Raw genomic sequence first — 20,129 nt, 5'->3', positions numbered from 1 at the left:
CTTCCTTGCAGGGAACAGCATTGGGGCTGGGGGAACTAGAACCCACATGTTGGTCTAAACCCTGAGAAGGTGGCAGTGAGGAAGCATCCCCTCAGGTGACTGGATCTGTGTTCCTCCTTAACATCATCTGATGGAATGGCAATGAAAAGCATGGATTGTGGAAAATACAGAAAAACATAAAGGAAAAAACTCCAATCCTCTGAGCCCACCACTGTTCAGGACCCCTGCTTTTGTCACCTACTATTTCCCTTTAGTTTTCAGCAGCGGCTGGATGTGATATGTCTAGTTTAACCAGTCCCCTTGATCTTTCTATATAATAAATAACACAGGAGTGAACATCCTGAATCAGATCTTAGCAGAGATGCTCACATGCGGGGTAACTGTCCATGGTGTGTGGAGGGGTCCTCGGAACCCCCTCTTAGGATCATCTCCACATACTCTCCCAGTTCTGAGATTCGTTACCAATAGCAGGTTTCTATCACACTGCGATATCAGAGCAGTGCAGGAACTCTCCGCTCCAAGGGGTTTTTTTCCTCCTAGGGGAACACTCTGCTAAGTAATGGGCAGAGAACAAAGGGGCTCCTAATTCAAGGCAGGCCTAAGGGAGGGTCAGAAAGAACTTTAGCTGGAGGTATTTACAGATGTGACCTCGAATCCTTGGGGATTCTTGGAAAATGGGCAAGGTGCCAAAAGAGGAGAAATGGCCAGGCCTTCAAAATTAAAAAACCCAGAGAATTACAGACAGTGAACTTGCCCCTAAGCCCTCGTTGAGGGGTGTGCTTGAGCATTTAGGAGAGGACTCCAGTGCTCCTCAGTGACAGACACAGCCGCCTCTGCGGTGTCTGAAGGCCCTGGTCGTGGAGACGCTAGATGGCCGCCCTGGGCGCCTCCTGTGGGCGTAGAGGCATCACCACTCTGCACTGCAGACTCAGCATGGAGTTGGAGCAGAGTCTGACACGAGCACTTGCCATCCCAGGCGTTTCAGTTCTGACTGAGAAGGTAGATGCACAGGGGAGGAGAGGGCCCTTTCGAGCTCCGCTCTGCCTCCACCACTCATTCCCTAACCCCGCAGCCTCAGCGCCCTCATCTGTAAAATGGGGAGTTTTGCCTACAGGGTTCAGCACAATGCCAGCCTGACATAGGAACCCCAGTGGATTATCAGTTTTGCCATTATCCCCTGCATCCTGGAGGTGACACCGCCTGGTTAATAGGCAACACTCCCGACGGCCCAGCACAGCCCCAGGGCAGCAGGAGGCTGGCCTGTGGCCAAGAATGCATGGTGGAGGGGGCCTGGAGGGGGACTGCAGCTCCTCCTCTTCCTGCTTCCTCCCTGCTCCACCCCGTGCCTAGGGCAGCACAAAAGCCAATCGCTAGCAAACTCCCCGCCTAGCAAGGCCCAGCCTGGGGCAGAAATGGCTGCAAGTGGCCGAGGTCTCTGCAAGGCTGTGGCCGCCTCTCCTTTCCCGGCGTGGAGACGAGCTAACACGGAAGCCAGGGGAGGTCTGAAGCCTGAGTATGATGTGGTGGTGATAGGAGCAGGTAAAGTGGTAAAGCAGGCCGGGCCAGAGCTGAGGGGCGGGAAGGCAGCCCTGCTCAGAGCTTGGTGGGGAGGGGGAGGGGGAGCCAAGCCCCACTGCTCTCTCCTCTGGCATAACCCAGCCAGAAGTTTATACGCTAGCAGGGGCTGCAATGGAAAGCCCTTCCATCTGGCAGGCAGGCACCTGGGATTCCGGTGCTGGCTCTGCTGTGTGGCCTGGGGCAAATGCTTGCCTTCTCTGCGCTTGGATCTTCCCATGGAGAATGACAGGAAGACTAGGTGAGCTCAGGGGTTTCCCTATATCTCTTGCAAAGTGACCTAGTTTCCACCACATTCTCAGCCTATGGTTTGTAAGGGTTGGAAAGAGCCCTGGGCCAACAGACAAGTGAAATCCAGCACCCCGCACCCTCAGTGCCCTGAGTTCTGGTCACCACTACCTTACCACTGTGGCCACCCCTCATCACAAGAAACTGCAGTCATTTCATAAAGGCCAGTTAGGATAAAACAGAACTGAGTCCCAGAGTTCCTACTGCGTGTCTGCAGAGGGAGATGGACCCCATTGCCTTGCAGCTCTGGGACATTTGGGGATCTGCAGTGATCCTGCCACACTTTGCCAACCCCTGGGCTCAGAGTATCACAGTCTACTGGGTGCTAGGGGAAGAGGCAGGCCCAGGACCAGGTGGTCTTTCCTTAGTGCCTTCCTTTCACACTTGCAGAGGGCCCCAAATGCATGATTGCCAACTAGGTCTATACAGAGATAATGACGGGACCGAAAGCAGACAGCACTCAACATGCAGCTTTGAGGGCATGCCTTCATTTTCATATGTACTAAAGCAGTTGCGAGCTGGTAGATACTCAACACTCACCTCTCCAGGGAAAAATGTGTGATGTATGTGTGTGTGTACATGTATATATATATATGTATATATACACACATATATGTGTATATATACATACATATATATACACATATACACATGCTTATTTTAAATATTGAAATGAAAGATACACTGCACACAATTTTACAAATAAAGATACAATACTCTCAATTTAAATGCAGTCTACCCAAGTGATTCTTACCAAAGGCTTTCTTTGATTTTTGCCAAACTCAGTAGCCAACCTATAGTTGCAAATGACAAATGAGGGTAGCTCCAAAGAGAATGGTGCTCCATATTTTCTGTAAAGAGTAGGATGATCGTGAAACAAATGAAACAACAAAGATTTATGTCCCAACCTTACTCCTTTATTTTTTAAAATTTATTTTTATTTTATTTATTTATTCATTTATTGAGATGGAGTCTTGCTCTGTTGCCCAGGCTGGAGTGCGGTGGCGTAATCTCGGCTCACTGCAACCTCCGCCTCCTGGGTTCAAGCGATTCTCTTGCCTCAGCCTCCCGAGTAGCCGGGACTACAGGCGCCCACCACCACGCCTGGCTAATTTTTGTATTTTTAGTAGAGACGGGGTTTCACCATGTTGGCGAGGCTGATCTCAAACTCCTGGCCTTGTGATCCACCCGCCTCAGCCTCCCAAAGGGCTGGGATTACAGGTGTGAACCACTGCGCCCGGCCTCCTTCTTTAAATGACAGGAATGATGTTACTCAAATAAGATAATATTGTTCTAATACTAGAATATTTCCTTCAATTTTTGTGCTATTTATTCATGCTATAACAGCTAACGCTGTTAGGTTTAATCTGCATTATTAGCATTTTCCTATCACTTTCTTAAGCCTGACCACAAAAATAAATTCAGTCCTTCTGTGTAATATTTGCTGATGACAGTGGTGTAAATACTCCCACCATAGCCTTTTCTATTACCAAGATGAGGTTGCTCAATGTGATTTAGGAGAGATACCCAGTAGCACATCATTGTATAGTGTGTCCACCATGCAGATATGTACATAGAGGCCAGTGACTGCCAGGGCATGGGCAACATTGTATAGTGTGTCCACCGTGCAGATATGTACAGAGGCCAGTGACTGCCAGGGCACGGGCAACAGTGTATAGTGTGTCCACCATGAAGATATGTACAGAGGCCAGTGACTGCCAGGGCATGGGCAACAGTGTATAGTGTGTCCACCATGCAGATACGTACATAGAGGCCAGTGACTGCCAGGGCATGAGTAACAGTGTATAGTGTGTCCACCATGCAGATATGTACATAGAGGCCAGTGACTGCCAGGGCATGGGCAACAGTCAAATGTAGTAAAACAAATAGGAGGTAGTGTGTTTTGAGTATTTGTTACCTTTGTTTTTAATGTTTTTAATTGTAAGCTTATATAATTTAGTTTATATCAATGGCTGTTTGACAGCCGGCTCACAAACTCCCCGGGCTGGTGGGAGCCATCTCCAGCACCTCACTTAGCCTCAGAGAAGCCCCCTGCCTCCTTCCGTGCTCGGCCACAGCTCACCCTGCTGTCTCCTAATGGGGAAGGTTGACTTTAGGTCACCAGCTGCCTTGGTGACTTGCCTACAAGTGCGAGTGAGTCTCAGTGTGTGAGCTTTTCCTTGACATGATTTCTTTAGTTGCTAAACATACCATAAAGCCTGGTTTAAAGGCATCTTGGGCCTCAGTGAGGAACAGAATGGCATCTTCTGAGACAAGGGTTACCTCTGGGTCCCTGAAGGCACACTGGCACCTGGCCGCCACCTTGAAGGTGAATCTCATTTAGTCATTTGATTAAATGTGCCTGAGAGTGACTGAGGGGCTTGTTAAAATGGAGATTCCTGGCCCCGTACCTGGTGACGAGCATTCTGAGGACGGGAGGTGACTCCCAGAGGTCAGCACATCCACCCAACCAACACTGCCTGATGCAGGCAGCTGCACAGCCCACGCCCAGAGCAGCTCCTCAAGGGCCCAGGCGCCTGCTATGGGGCCCCTGAGGCAGGTCTGGGGATTAGCAGAGCCCGCAGCTGAAGTCCTCTTCAAGGGAACAGAGGTGTCATCAGAAGCCAAGGAGGGCTCAGCCAGGACTTGAGGGTGGGCACTGGGAGGGGGTCTTGTGCTTTGGATCCTTGACCTTACTCATTTGAGGTCTGCCATGATTGAACTGGACCCAGTTGCCTGGAAAACTATGAGTTTTCCAAGATCGATCATCAGCACCAATTAAAAGACAAATAGCTCCCATTTATCTCATCCTTGCCACACTGCAGGGTCCCTGGCACCCTCTGTTCCCCATGTGAAGAAACTCCAGGCTCAGGGCAGCTGATGACTCTCTCAGGTCATGCCCTGGCAAACAGCAGAGGCTGGGCTGAGCCCAGGACTGTCTGCCTTTAGTTTGCTGCATGTCTTTGAGAGACAGATTCCATCTGTTCATGAGTCCCACTGGCACATTGTTTAAACTTTCTTATGAACATTTTCAAAAGCCCATACAAATAAAGAGTATGTCAACCAGCACTTTTTAAGATGAACTGTAACCAACTAGCTTCTCACATGCTTCTCATATGGTAAGAGTTAATTTTAGCTCATGAAACTTTTGGTTCTGTGAAACACCTGCTGAACAGACTCCTGGGAAGGGGGTCTGTGGGAGTCGACATTTATACAACCTCCCAGCTGATTCTGAGCTTATCAGAGCTGGAGAGGCACTTGCTACCCAGGGGCTTGGTGTGGAACGTGAGATGCCAAAGCCAAATTCAGGCCTCTCAGCTCAAGGCACCCTGAAGCACAGCTAGTCACTCCAGCACATGTTGAAGCTGTGCATGTTTACTTCATGTTGAACTGTTCATGTTTTATTTTTGGAACACTGGGGATTGGCAAAAAAAAAAAAAAAACCCATGTGAATAAAGCCTTCTAGGGCACCACTGTGCCGATTGTGAACCACACGTGGACAAAACAAGCCGCGCTTGACAGCAACTACCTACATGACCAGCACTCCCCTGGATGCTGATGCTGCCATGCGAGACGGGACGTTGGCGCACCAGCATGCCAGCCACCCATTGCTTCTCCTGCTTGCCAGCTCAACCGTGCTGCTCCCTCAGACACCATCACTTGCGCCTCCCAAGCGATGGAAGCTCTGGCGATGCTCTCATGAGCCCCTCACTCCAGCAGAGCCCCTGACCAAGCCAGGGGAGCAGGACTTTTCCAGCCAGGGCAAGAACCAGGGTCTTCTGACTCCTTGAAGATCTGGTGTTTCATGGAGTTGAACTAGATGCTGTTCCAACATCTGAGTGCGGGAAGGGGAGGGGAGGGTCACCAAGGATCTTCATGGCATGGGGACGGGCAGCGGGGAGCACATTCCTCAAGGACTGTCTGTCTGCCCGCCCGCTGACCAGTGATGCTTTCCTTCCCTGTCCCATTTTGTTGCAGGACACAACGGACTGGTGGCTGTGAGTACCTCCCCACTTGATCCCACTTCACTGGCCCCTGGGCGTGTGGCTCTCAGCAGCCTGGGAAGGAGTGTGAAGAAGCAGGTGGGATAAGGGCCTTGAGAGAGAAGGAAAAGGCAGCCTAGTCGATGCTCTCTGCTCTCCAGCGCTGACTGGGGGCTGGGTCGAATGCTCATCTGCAGCCAGCTGAGGACATCACAGGCTCCTTTCCTCCCCTTCCCCTAATGGGGAAAGGTGGTTTCCCCATGGCCTGTGAGGGAGTCAGGGAGCTTCCAGAAACAAGCTGACAAGGTGGGGAAGCATGTAACCAACATAGCATGGGAGCAGGTGGGAACCAGGGGATTGGGCACCTGGGGCGGGGTGGGGGCCCTTGACTCCAGATCATAGGCAGCCCTTGTGTCTAGAGCCCTGTGTTCCCAGCCAGGTCCAGGCCAGGTACCACCTTGGAGTACATAGCTGCTATGTGGCCAAAGTGTGCCCTGGAGACATTGAGGAGCTCAGTCTAGCAGAAGGGCCTGTGCCCTGTCCCCAACACAACTGACTTCAAGATCCCAAACTGAGCTGGGTATCCCAGAGCTATCCTTAGCTTATGCTTCTGTAACCTGAGTCCAGATACCTCCAGGAGGCCACAGAAGGCATTCAAGGCCACAAAACAAATGTGGAACATCTTCTTGAAGCAGCAGCAGCTCTAGAACATCAATATAGGGGGAAACTGTGGGTGTGCTAACGGACTGATGTTAAACCTTAATACTTTGCCTGATGTCTAAGTTTTACTTGAACATTTTACGTGGGGCATTTTGTAACTCAATGGATCAGTAATTTAAAACATTGATTTTATTTTATTTTAGTTTAATTTTTTTTGAGATGGAGTTTCGCTCTAGTCACCCAGGCTGGAGTGCAATGGCATGATCTCGGCTCACTGCAACCTCTACTTCCCGGGTTCAAGCAATTCTCCTGCCTCAACCTCCTGAGTAGCTGGGATTGCAGGCAGCCGCCATCATGCCTGGCTAATTTTTGTATTTTTAGTAGAGACAGGGTTTCGCCATGTTGGCCAGGCTGATCTCGAACTCCTGATCTCAGGTGACCCGCCTGCCTCAGCCTCTGAAAGTGCTGAGATTACAGGCGTGAACCACCATGCCCGGCCTGATTTTATATTAATAAACAAAGATTCATCTCCCAGCTCTGCCACTTTGTGAAGGTTAAGGTGTCACTTAGCCTCTCCGAGTCGCGGTAAAATGGAACAATGGCACCTGCCCTCACAGAGCTGCTGTGAAGGTAATGGATCATTTGCTGCTAGGACCTGGCACATGCAGCCTTGCCCAATGGTGGCTGTTATTACTGGAAGTTTCCAGGCCAAGGAAGGCTGGCATCCACGCCCTTCACCCAGAGCCCACCAGGAACACACTTGTAGTTAGTCTAGTTTGGTTTCTTGCTCTTTGCAGCGAGGGAACTCACATCAGGGGAACCTCGGGTTGCCTCAGTAGGAAGGTGTTAGAAAGAACCTAGCACAGGATTTGAGCTTTGGTGATTTGAGGGAAGGCCTACGAAAATAGGGGTTGCCATAGATTAGATACTGTCAGGAAGGAGGGACAGCCCTGCAACTGGGCATCTCAAGAAATCTGATCTGTAGGGAGGAGAGACGAGTGTGCAGAGAGCAGTAATTGATAAAGAAGTAGCAGTCACTCATTTCAGCCAAGAGGGGTGTTCGGTATTTTCTGGATGGCACAGAGACATTGCTTTTGTTTGTGCTTGCCTCATTTTATCATAGTCTCATAGAAACCTTATTTGAGGTTGTCAATCTGTGAGATCGTTCCTGTGTAATAGGAGAATGACGCAGCTCACCTTGCGTGCCAGGCCTCAGCCACTGAGTGACAGCTGCTCTTTCTTTCTCAGTAGGTTATGAAAGGAGGTTATGTTAGGAGGATAGATGCTGGTTTCACGCTGTCTGGTTTCAATTCCCAACACCTCTACTCGTCAGCTCTGTGAGCCTGAGGCAAGCTGTTAACCTCATTGGGCCTCAGTCTTCTCATCTGTAAAATGGGAGAATCATAGTACCTACCTCTTGGCTGGTGGGAAAAATTAAACAAGACAATGTACTCACTGCTTCTGGCACATAATAGCTGCCAAGTGAGCTTTTTGAAAAGTCCGACTTTTGCATGGCACCATTCCTGTGGTCACAGGGCCAGCATTTTAGATCGGTAGATTCATGACCAGTTTGGTTCAACAAATATTTATTGATTTTTCCACTAAGTGCTAGAAAAAAATTAATAGAAATCCTTGCATCATTTATTCTCCCAAAATAAAGCTCTGCTATGAACCGCTTCATTTACTGAGTACATTCTCTGTGCCAGGGACTACTTAAAGCCCTGTCTAGGAACCAGCTCAGTTAATCTTCACAGCAGCCTTATGAAGTGGGTAAAGCCGGGACTACTTTCATCAGCCCCATTTTTGCATGTGAACAAACTGAGGCCAGACGGATCAGGTACTGAGGCTGCAGCAGCAGAGAGAGAACGAGGGGCTGAACCTGGGTGGAAGGGTCAGCATTCACAAGTTCCACCTCACTGTGCTGTGCTTGTAGGAGAAATGAGGCTTGCTCCCTGCCTGGAGGAGAGCGACATCCCAGGGCAGGGTGGTAGGAAGCAGTGTGAGTCCCCGAGGCACCAGGCCTCTAAGGAGGGAAGACCACCTTCAGTTGGGAAGTGGAGGGGCGGGAGCAGGCCTGTCGGATCTTAGAGGACATCTAGAAAAGGCGAGGGTGGAAAGGGAAGCACAGGGAAGGGCATTCCCAGAGGCAGGAACAGCATGAGCGGGGCAGGGAGGCCATGGGGTGTGGGCCATACTGGCCTATTGTGAGGACCTTAGTCTGCGGGTCAGCCCGAGGGAGCCCTGACATTTCAGAGGGATAAAGGGAGGGCCCTGTGTGCTGCCCCACTTCCCAGGCAGCGTACCTGCAGAGACTGGGGGTGAACACCGCCGTCTTCGAGAGGCGCCATGTGATCGGGGGTGCAGCTGTCACTGAGGAGATCATCCCAGGTGAGCTCTGATGTGGCATGGGGGAGTGGAGGGCAGTGACTCCGGGTGACAGACTTCATCCCTGGTGACCCCGGGTGACAGTCTTCATCCCTGGTGACCCCTGCTGACAATCTTCATCCCTGCTGACCACTGGTGACGGTCTCCATCCCTGGTGACCCCTGGTGACGGTCTCCATCCCTGGTGACCCCGGGTGACGGTCTCCATCCCTGGTGACCCCGGGTGACGGTCTCCATCCCTGGTGACCCCGGGTGACGGTCTCCATCCCTGGTGACCCCGGGTGATGGTCTCCATCCCTGGTGACCCTGGTGACGGTCTTCATCCCTGGTGACCCCTGGTAACGGTCCTCATCCCTGCTGACCCCTGGTGACGGTCTTCATCCCTGGTGACCCTGGTGACGGTCTTCATCCCTGGTGACTCTGGTGATGGTCCTCATCCCTCGTGACCCCTGGTGACGGTCCTCATCCCTGGTGACCCCTGGTGACAGTCTTCATCGGATTCGGTTTCAGGGTTTAAGTTCTCCCGCGCGTCCTACCTGCTCAGCCTGCTGAGGCCGCAGATTTACACTGATCTGGAGCTGAAGGTAGGGCCCCTCCACCGGCCCGATTGCACGGAGGGAGGAGGCAGTTCCATCTTCCCAACCTGGGTGGGGGGTCCCTGTTCTGTGCCCGAGGTGATGCCCGCCCCTGAGGGCTACCTCTTCCACCCAAGTCTTGTGTATCCCACGTGGTCTCCCTGCTGCATTCCCACAGATGGGTTTTGTCTCGTCCATGTAGTGTCTTGAAAAGTGGGAAATTTCATCCAAAAATCAGACTTCCTTTGAAGAATGAGCTTTGTCACCCTCAGGCCCACGTGGGACACCTATCTGAAGCCTTGGGCGCCTGAGCTTACAGCTGCCTTGGGACATGAGCCCGATTTCTGCCCTCATTGAACTTGAGAGCTGCTTCCCTCTCTTGGCAGCTGGAGCAGGAAGTGGGGCCTGGGGACTTTTCTGGCTCCCGGGCTTTTTGGAAGGTTCCTGGGAGTCTCATCTGGCACTGTTTGCCTCTCTTAGTCTGCTGACCTTTGTCCACAACCTGGCCCAACCCTGCCCCCCACCCTTTCACCCTCCTTCACCCCCACTGTCTTATAAACCGCGTCACCACATTCTTGAGGCTGATTGGCTTCTACCTGCTTAGTGCCACTGTCACTCACCACTCAGAGAAAAGGGTTCTTGGTGCCATCTGCAGCTGCCACTCACGTTGGTGCCATCCTTTTTTTTTTTTTTTGAGACGGAGTCTGGCTCTGTCGCCCAGGCTGGAGTACAGTGGCGCGATCTCGGCTCACTGTAAGCTCCTCCTCCCGGGTTCATGCCATTCTCCTGCCTCAGCCTCCCAAGTAGCTGGGACTATAGGCGCTGCCACCACGCCAGGCAAATTTTTTGTATTTTTAGTAGAGACGGGGTTTCACCGTGTTAGCCGGGATGGTCTTGATCTCCTGATCTCGTGATCCACCTGCCTCAGCCTCCCAAAGTGCTGGGATTAACAGGCGTGAGCCACCATACCCGGCCACGTTGGTGCCATCTTTGCTCTAAATTCAAAATTTTAAACTAGTAAGATGTCCAGCTGTTGTTCACAGCTCTTTGGCTGCTCTAACTGGTTCATGTAGAGAGTTCTTCAAGCCACTGAAACAGAGTATGTGCATCCTGGTACCAGGACTGGATGAAATCTAGCCAGGCCTGGGGATGGGTCGCTGGTCTCCAGTCCAGAGCAGACCATAGCAGCAGGCAGTTTATAAATGCACCACTTATTCATAATGGCAGATGTTGGGGAGCAGGGACCCTTCTTTTGGCAAACCTGATTTAAGAGACTAAGAATCACAGAATGCACATTTTCACTTGATTATTCTCTTTCTTTAAAAAACGTTACTTATTTGAAATGGTATTTGTCATAGTGTTCCTTGAACTAGAAGCTCCCAAGTGAATTGAGTAGATGCTTTAACCTCTGCCTTGGGCTGCATTAATAGGAGTACGGAGCTCAGAGCAGGGAGAAAGCAGTCCTGTTGTGTGATCCGCAGGACTCACCCCATCTGGAGCACCTTGTTTTAACAGGACATTGACAGCCTGGAGGGCATTGACAGGAGGACAACTAAACTCCTTCCAGGAATATTGTCTTTCCAAGACTATAATGGAGAGCGTTTATTTTACCAGCATCACATCTTGGGTTATGACCTTTAATGTTCTATCTCAATTGATCCTTACCTGTAAGTCAAGAGCCATGTTATAATCAGGGAACTAAAGTTCAGGGGTTAAATTCACACAGCTAGAAAGTGATGGAGAATTCAAGCCAAGGCCTGACTGTCTCCTACTCCTTGTTCTTGAGCTATGATGCGCTCAGGCCTCTTGGTACTGATACCACCCAGACTCACACGTCTCTAGCTCTTTGTACTTTGCGGTGAACGTGGTGATAGAGTGCCCCTGGCAGCTCCAGCGGGGTGTGCACAGAGGCTGAGACTGGAGCTGCTGGAAACCGGCCGGCTGCGTCTGCCTCCCTGCTCCACAGCTCACCAGCTGCGTGACTTCACCACGTGGTGCCTTCTTTTCCTCATCTGTAACAGGGAATAGTAACAGCAGCTGCCTCCTAAGGCCACATCAGCACAGTGCCTGGTGCACAGAGGGCTCAGTACTTGTCGCTATTATTATTACCCCCATTTGGCACTTGAGAAAACTGAGGCTCCAGAAAGACCCATGGCTGGAGACTACTCACCCACCCTGCCACTTATAAGGCTGTATCCAATTAGAGTGAGCCCTCAACTAAAATGAGAGGCTTGGCTTTGGCACCACTGCCCCTCCTCCCCTCCTTGAGCCAAAGCACCCTCCACTGACCCGCTGTGGTCCCCACCAGGGCCTGCCTCCCCTTCCTGGGTGTTAGTTTCCACAGCTGTCAATGCGAGCACTGACTTGGATCACCTCCCGGTTCCATCCACCTAGTAAATGAGTTTGCTCTTGCAGCGGCCCCACGCTGGATGATGGAATCCAGGCTGGAAGGGCAGAGCCTTTGCACTGGCGGAGAAGGGGGTGTGGAGGGGGGCTTTTCATCCCCTTCAGCCATAAGCCACCTTCCCCATCTCCCCCTGGGCCAGCCTTGACCTCATTGCCAAAGGCAATCCCATCCTCCCTCCCCTCCCTCACTGACCTTCTGGGTCTCACTCAGCCTTATTCATTTTGTTCTTGCTTTTCTCCTGGAAATCTCTCTAAGGTAGGGCTCTAATTTGCAGGGCCACAAAGTATGACCTGGGAAACTGCTGGGGAAACTGCTGGGGAAACCCCAGGGGTTCTTGCTCACGAGTCTGATTCTGTGGCAGTGGTGGGGCCCAGAAACGGTCGTTTTTATGGCATTCTCAGGTCATTCTGAAAGAGGAGGCCCCCAGAACATAACTTTGAGAAGCACACCCTTTAAATCTCTTGTATCTCTGGTCCTTTAGACACACACACAGATACACCCTTCACACACACACACCCTTTCCAACAATTTCCACCCAGGATGACTGTGCATGCTGAGAACTCTCATGGGGTAAATAACAGAAGGGTTTGCTTTCATTTTGTTTTTTTTTTTTTCTGTTTTTTAAGAAAAAAGCTTCATAATCCGAACAAATCTTGTGGATATAATTTGATGGTTATTTAACATTCCCCTTCTCATTCAGACTCCACATAATTAAAACTATTGTTAAAAGAAAAACCTTCACTAAATTAAATTTAATAGAGTTTAATTGGGCAAAGAATGATTCATAAATGAATCAGGCTCCCGAGCTGGAGTATGCTCACAGTCTCCAGCACAGCTCCATGGTAGAAGAAGATTTATAGACAGAAAGTGAAAAGTGATGTACAGAAAATGGAATTGAGGTACAGAAACAGCTGGATTGGTTACAGCTCAGTGTTTGCCTTATTTGAACGCGGTTTAAACAGTTGGTCCCCTTTGATTGGCCAAAACTCGGCGATTGACACAGGAGTAGGTTACAGTCTGTTTATGCCTCCTTCTAGGTTATAGTTCACTATGAACAGAGAAACCTTTAGGTTGAGCTTAAAGTATTTAAGGAGGCAGCTTTAAGCTAAATTTGATTTAACACCATTAAGAATGACAGAGCCTCCATTTAGAAGAGCCTCCATTTAGGTTTCATTATGAATCAAATGAAAAGTGATTCATAGTCAATTAGTTATACTTAAAATAACTTTTGGATTCCTCTTAGGTCCCTGATTTGGAGGGTTTATTCGTTCATTCAGTCCATGTTTCTGAGCACCTGCTATGTGCCAGGCACTGAGAGAAGCCCTTGGGTGTACAGCAGTGAACTAGGAAGGCAAGGACGCTGCTCTTAGGCAGAGAACTTCAGAGAGAGTGCCAAGAAGAAAAGAAAAGAAGGCAGCATTAGAGAGAGAGAGTGGAGATTCCAGCCTAGATGGTGACCAGGAAGGACATCTTCCTCAAGGAGGTGACATTTGAGCTGGTATTCAAGTACCAAGAGGTCACCAGCAGCAGCCATGTGGACATCTAAGCAGTCTCCAGTCAGAGGGAAGAAGAGAAGGACCCACCCAGGCAGGCGTGAGCAGAGGGCAGGTCAGTGTGGACAGAGCAGACAGGCAGAGAGCACCAGATTGGGGTGGGAGGGGCAGGACTGCATTTTATCCAAGTGCAGCGAGAAGCCAGTGAGGTGTGTGATCAGGAAGTTCACTGCTAGGATTTGTGACTTTACAAAGGTCAGCCCACCTGCTGGCTGGTGAGGACTCGGCGGAAACAGGAGGGGGTCGCATGTGGACCACGAGGGCGCCGCTGCAGCGGTTCCCAAAATGGCGGCTTGGAGAGACGCGCACAGATTCTGGAGGCAGCGGGTGGGATGTCAAGGATGACCAGGAGAGAGACTAAGGATGCCTCCTGGGTATGAGTGAGTTTACTACATTAAGAAGAACGAAGCTGGAAGTTTCTCTAGCTTAGAATAAAGAATGTCTCCATCTTAGGGATAGGAGGGACCCCAGCCGTCTCCTGGCCCCGGCCCCCGCCAGCATCGGAAATCTCCTCCACAGAGTGTCCAGAGCTGCGGCGAGCCTGCCCGCCTGGAGCATCTCCAGTGTGGAGCAACTCCAGCGGTAATTGTTGGAAAAGCCTGTTTTTGGTTTCCTCGTGCTTTTCTAAAATGTCTACTCTCAGATCTCATTTCTCTCCTCTGGGGCCATACCTTGTCTGCAACGTAGCATTCATTTATTCAGAGTCGACGGAATGCTTATTAACTACACTGTGTCTACATGCGGAGGGTACAGCGGTGAACAAAACAGACAATGCCCCTGACTTCACAGGGCTTACATTCTACTTGGGGAGACAATGAAAACACTAAATATGTGATTAGCCATGTGGTGACAAGTGCTTTGGAGAAAAATATTGCAGGGTGAGGGGGCAGGGAGTGTGGGGGAGGCCTGGCTGATAAGGTGGCATTCCAGCCAAGACCTCGAGTCGTGAGGTTGCAGGCCACGGATCTGGAGAAGGAAGCCTCTCGACAGCAGAAACTGGAGGCGACACAGGCCCCTTTTGTTTTATCTGTGCCTGCTTTGAAGAAGTGGATGTGCTCTTGGAAAATTCTGTGTGCTAATCAAATATTTGTAAATCAAATCATATTTTAAATGCATCAAAGAAACTTCCATTTAAAGTGACCCTGGAGTAAATGAGTCTGCAAAGTAAATAAAATGTTCTGATGTGAATAATTTATCTACCTTGTAAGTATAGATTTTCACATAACCATTGCTTGATTGTGTCTTTCTAAATTTAATTATTTATTTCTGAAGTGGGGCAGTTACAGACCGGTGCTGAGAGCTGGAGCTTTGCAGTTACAGAGCTGTGGTTTTGAAACCCAGACCTACCTCCTAAAGTGACCTGGGACAAATTATTTAACTCCTATGAGCCTCTCGTGTTGCTTTTGTACAATGAGGATAATAAGACAGCCATGTGCCACCATGTTGGTCAACGATAGACTATGTACAGTGGTGGTCCCATAAGCTTACAATGGAGCTGAAAAAATTCCCGTCCCCTAGCGATGCCATAGTTGCACTGCAACATATTATTCATGTGTTTGTGGTGATAAGCCTACTGTGTGGCCAGTTGTCAAAAAGTCTAGTACATATAATTATATACAGTACATAATACTTGATAGTAAATGACTTTGTCACTGGCTAATGTATTTATTATACTATACTTTTATTATTATTTTAGAGAGTATTCCTTTTCCTTATTTAAAAAATTCACTGTCAAACAGCCTCAGGCAGGTCTGTCAGGAGGTATCCAGCAGAAGGCATTGCTCTCTAGGAGATGACAGTGCCACGTGTTACTGTCCCTGAAGACCCTGCAGTGGGGCAGGATGTACAGGTGGAAGTCAGTGACATTGATGATCCTGACCCCGTGTAGGCCTAGGCTGATGTGTGTGTTTGCATTTTACATTTTAGCAAAAAAAGGTTATAAAGTAAAAAATAAAAATAAAAAATTTTAAAAACAGAAAAAAGCTTATAGAATGAGGATATAAAGAAAATATTTTATATAGCTGTACAATGTTTGTGTTTTAAGCCAAGTGTCTTTTTAAGAGAATCAAAAAGGTTTTAAAAATTAAAATGTTTATAAAGTTTAAAAGTTTGCAGTAAGCTAACTTACTGAAGAAAATTTTTTAATAAATGTAGTGTAGCCTACGTGTACTGTATTTATAAAGTGTGCAGTAGTGTACAGCAATGTGCTGGGCCTTCAGTCACTCACCACTCACTCGCCCAGAGCAACTTCCAGTCCTGTAGGCTCCATTCATCATGAGGGCTCTATACAGTATCATTTTTCTTACCTTTTATGCCATATTCTTAATGTACCTTTTCTATGTTTGGTTTTTTTGTTTTTTTGTTTTTTGAGACAGAGTCTTGCTTTGTCACCCAGGCTGGAGTGCAGTGGCGGCAATCTTGCCTCACTGCAACCTCTGCCTTCCAGGTTCGAGCAATTCTTCTGCCTCAGCCTTCCGAGTAGTTGGGACTACAGGTGCGTGCCACCATGCCCGGCTAATTTTTGTATTCTTAGTAGAGATGGGGTTTCACCATATTGGCCAGGCTGGTCTCGAACTCCTGACCTCAGCTGATCTGCCCGCCTTGGACTCCCAAAGTGCTGGGATTACAGTCATGAGCCACTGTGCCCAGCCTAGACATGTTTAGATACCCAAATACCATTGGATTACAGTTGCCTCCAGTATTCAGTGCAGTAACATTCTGTGCAGGTTTGCAGCAACAGGCTACACCCCACAGCCTATGTGTGGTAGGCTATCAGATCTAGTTTTGTGTAGGTACACTCTGTGATGCTCAAACTATGATGAAATTGTCTAGCAATGCATTTCTCAGAACATATCCCCATCGTTAAGTGATGCAAGACTGTACTTACAAAGTTATTGTAAGGTAACCATTGTAAACCCTAGTACAGTCCCTGGCATGGAATGAGTGTGCCATGCTGTGATGTGGTATGACATGGCATGGCGTAGTGTGGTGTGATATGGCATGGTATGGTATCACATGGTGTGGTAGGGTGTGGTATGACATGGTGTGTGTGGTGTGATGTGATGTAGTGTGGTATGGTATGATGTGGCATGGCATGGCGTGGTGTATGGCATGGTATGTGTGGTATGTATGGTATGGTGTAGAATGGTATAGTGTACTGCGATGTGATACAGTATCGTCTACCATAGGGTACTTGGGCAAGAGGGCTTTTTATAAACTTATATTTAAAAAACAGACACCAGGACCATACACTTGGGAACCTACACACAGGTACCTAAATGGTCACACAAACACAATCGGAGAAAGATGATGGGCAGAGACCACAGAGCCATTAATATGTGTCCCATGCTATTTGTGTTTTGCAGAAACATGGGCTGAGGCTTCATCTTCGAAACCCCTACTCCTTCACCCCCATGCTGGAAGAGGGTGCAGGCAGCAAGGTGCCCAGGTGCCTTCTGCTGGGCACAGACATGGCAGAAAACCAGAAGCAGATCGCCCAGTTCTCCCAGAAGGATGCCCAGGTAGGGAAGGCGACCAGTGACTGAGCTCCTGCTCCCTCAGCAGCCTAGAGATGGGCCTGGTTGGATTGTCCTAGAACAATTGTTCAAAGGCCATGGGCACTGGGCCAGGCCACCCCACATTCCTAGGAGGGCTCCAGTTGGTGGCAGCTCTTGATCTCAGGCACTGCGAAGAGAAGCGGGTAGAGGATGCTGATTAAGACCAGTGGACTGGGAGACCTGCTCACCTGCGTGTGTTCAGTATGGGGCCACTGTCAGAGGGGCTGTGCCTGCTGAGTTCAAGAAGAAATGCACTGGCACGTTCTTACACTGGCGTGTGCTTCATGCCCCTCCAGCTTTCAGGCAGAGTTCCAGGTGTTTGTCCACATTAAAGCACATGAAAGCCAAAAAGGAGGATGAGGGAAGATCAGAGAAAATTAAGGATAAATAAACTGAATCAGGAACTTAGGACAGGAGAGTTCTAAATATTCATTCAATGTGGCATCCCAAGGCTCCCTCCTGGCTGCCCAAGGCAACAAAGTGTCCATGATGGTGTGCAGGTCTGGTGACGGGATGAACACATGTCGGATGGAGAATGCACTTTTTTCCCTTGGAACTGCATTCTAGGAACCTACTGGGTGGCCTTGTCTAGATGAGCCACTGAGTTCCGTAAGGGCCCTGCCACAGCTGGTTCTGTGGTGCGATCTTGGCTCACTGTAACCTCTGCCTCCCGGGTTCAAGCCATCCTCCTGCCTCAGCCACCTGAGTAGCTGGGATTACGGGCATTCACCACCATGCCCGGCTAAGTTATTTTTAATTTTTTTGTAGAGACAAAAATCTCACTATGTTGCCCAGGCTGGTCTGGAACTCTTGAGCTCAGCAATCCTCCCACCTCCACCTCCCAAAGTGCTAGGATTACAGGCATGAACCACCACACCCGGCCTGAGGAGCTTAGCTTTTTTAAAAGTGCTTCTTTGGTGGTTCTTTTGTGCAGCAGATTGGAGACCACCACCTGCATCCTCTCGTCCAAATCCTACCCATCTCAGAGGCACTTGAGGGGATTCTGCACAAGGCCAGGTCCCCGGGCCTGCAGGACACTAGCTGTGGCCCTACATGCCAGCGACCACACACGCTGGAGGCAAGTGCCCATTTCCCATCGTGGAAAGTAAGGAGCTTGATTTCTGGTTTTGTCTTTCCATGCTGTCATATTAAAGGCCTGCTTAGAGAAAGCTGTTTAACTTCATTTTTACTAAGACTTCTCGAATGTATTTTAACATGGAACTTTTCTTTATGTAACACTTATTAAAATGCCATGGGTATATCCATGGGTAGAGATGGACCAAAATTCAAAGTCCAGGGCTAAGAAGAGTCAGGTAGGGCCTCCAGTAGCACAGGATTCTATCACTGCTCCTGTGCCCTCCAGGGAAAGGAGGGTGGGTGTCAGAAACCAGGCTTTCGAAAGTGGATTCTGACATGGGAGCTTGTGGGGTGAGAGAAGGCAGGCTTCTGTGACTGCAGGTGATGAGACGGCATGGGAGACGACCTACAGACTGGAAAAGAATACAGGCAAAGAGGTCTAACTTCTACCAATAATATAGGAAAGGACAGAAGGACAGGCCAGCGTGGCGGCTCACGCCTGTAATCCCAGCACTTTGAGAGGCCGAGGCAGGCGGATCACTTGAGGTCAGAAGTTCTTGACCAGCCTGGCCAACATGGTGAAACTCCGTCTCTGCTAAAAATACAAAAATTAGCTGGGCATGGTGGCAGGTGCCTATAATCCCAGCTACTCAGGAGGCTGAGGCAGGAGAATCACTTGAACCTGGGAGGCAGAGGTTGCAGTGAGCCGACATCGCACCACTGCACTCCAGCCTGGATCACAGAGCAAGACTCCATCTCAAAAAAAAAAAAAAAAGAAGAAAGGACAGAAGGAAGAAACTTCTAAGTGGTTTCATGGTTTATCGCAGAGACCACACCCTAGGATTGTTGCCAGTTTTCTGTGGGTGACACTTCGTGTTAGCCAGCATTAGCTCCTTGTCCCTGTCACCACTCCCAGTGACTCTCCTATTGCCCAGGGTCTCCTGACCACCACCACCCCACCCCATGCACTCTTCCTGGTGTTGATGTTAACCCAGAGACCTGGAACTGGGGGAGCTCAACAGAGCCAAGCCGAGCCACAGCGGGGAATGAGGCCTGAGGAACCGTCAAGCTGTGGGGGGTGACAGGCCATCTGGGGACAGCATGGAGGGCAGGGATGTGGACAGTGGGGCCTTAATGCAGAGCTCTGTTCCAGGTCTTTCCCAAATATGAGGAGTTCATGCATCGCTTGGCATTAGCCATTGACCCTCTGCTGGATGCGGCCCCCGTGGACATGGCGGCCTTCCAGCATGGCTCCTTGCTGCAAAGGATGAGGTCGCTCTCCACCCTCAAGCCCCTGCTGAAGGCAGGTAAGTCCAAGTGCGGGCACCAGGGCATGATGAGTGACCTTCAAGGAGGTGAGCCCATTGTCTCGATGCCTAGACACAAGCCTGAACCTCCATGGCAGCCTGCCAGCTGGGATCAGTTAACATGCTGCGATCAATTAGGGGCAGCCTGGAGCACTTTGTTGAGAGCATCTTAGGCTGATACGCCTTTAAAATAGAGCCTGAGACCAAGGCTTATGCGTGGGTAGTTCATTTGGAAGGGTGACCCCAAGGCACAAAAATAGCAGAAAGTTGGGGTGAAAGTGGACAGAGAAAGAGTCAATACCAGAGTGTGTGATCGCACTAGCCAGCACTGTGGGTGACAAGATGCTGGACCTGTGTGGGCCCTCTGGGAAGCCTTATGAAAAGCATTTGAGGAACCTTCTCGGGAGATGGAAAGGGAACTATTTATCCATTGGGTTCTATCTCCCATTGGCCAAGTGTTGCCTCACAGGGCATTGACTCCCACACTTCTGGGATGTGCATCTGTGGGTGCCAAGTAGGTTCCCATGAGTGCCCTGCCCTGGTGCCAGAGAAGCCCTAGGGAAGAAGTAGAGAGGCTCACTTTTCAGGACTGAAGTGAGTTGCTGTGGAGTTGCCTGTGTGAAGCTGATCAAAGCCTGCTTGGAGCTCAGCATCATGGCTGTGGCTAGAATAAGATATAGGGGCCAAGAGATTTGAAGAGCTGCCCCCATACAGGAAGAATGCTAGATTTGGGCTCAGCAAGGGGAAGTTCTGTGATCAATTA

The 20,129-nt window shown here is 49.7% G+C and overlaps 1 protein-coding gene across 12 annotated transcripts in view; it reads left to right on the top strand.

Moving 5' to 3' along the window:
- The first annotated feature begins 905 nt into the window (after window positions 1-905).
- The window catches only part of PYROXD2 (pyridine nucleotide-disulphide oxidoreductase domain 2), a 35,750-nt gene continuing 16,526 nt past the window's right edge, over window positions 906-20,129 (top strand). For 11 of the 12 annotated variants that reach the window (XR_010113274.1, XR_008620013.2, XR_010113272.1 and 8 more), the window contains exons 1-6: window positions 906-1,539; window positions 5,842-5,861; window positions 8,801-8,894; window positions 9,401-9,474; window positions 16,791-16,946; window positions 19,213-19,366. Coding sequence is in view for 5 of the 12 variants with exons in the window: in XM_055093274.2 (XP_054949249.1) it covers window positions 1,413-1,539; window positions 5,842-5,861; window positions 8,801-8,894; window positions 9,401-9,474; window positions 16,791-16,946; window positions 19,213-19,366 (625 nt within the window). In the remaining 7 variants the exon portion in view is untranslated. Of the gene's footprint in view, window positions 1,540-5,841; window positions 5,862-8,800; window positions 8,895-9,400; window positions 9,475-13,204; window positions 14,008-16,790; window positions 16,947-19,212; window positions 19,367-20,129 lie in introns of those variants that run through there. The other variant, XM_063607849.1, reaches the window with a different exon arrangement.

The sequence above is a fragment of the Pan paniscus genome, chromosome 8 (assembly GCF_029289425.2).
Source record: "Pan paniscus chromosome 8, NHGRI_mPanPan1-v2.0_pri, whole genome shotgun sequence".
Lineage (NCBI taxonomy): Eukaryota > Metazoa > Chordata > Mammalia > Primates > Hominidae > Pan > Pan paniscus.
The sequence above is the reverse complement of the archived record's forward strand: the minus strand, read 5'-3'. Positions and strand labels throughout refer to the sequence as shown.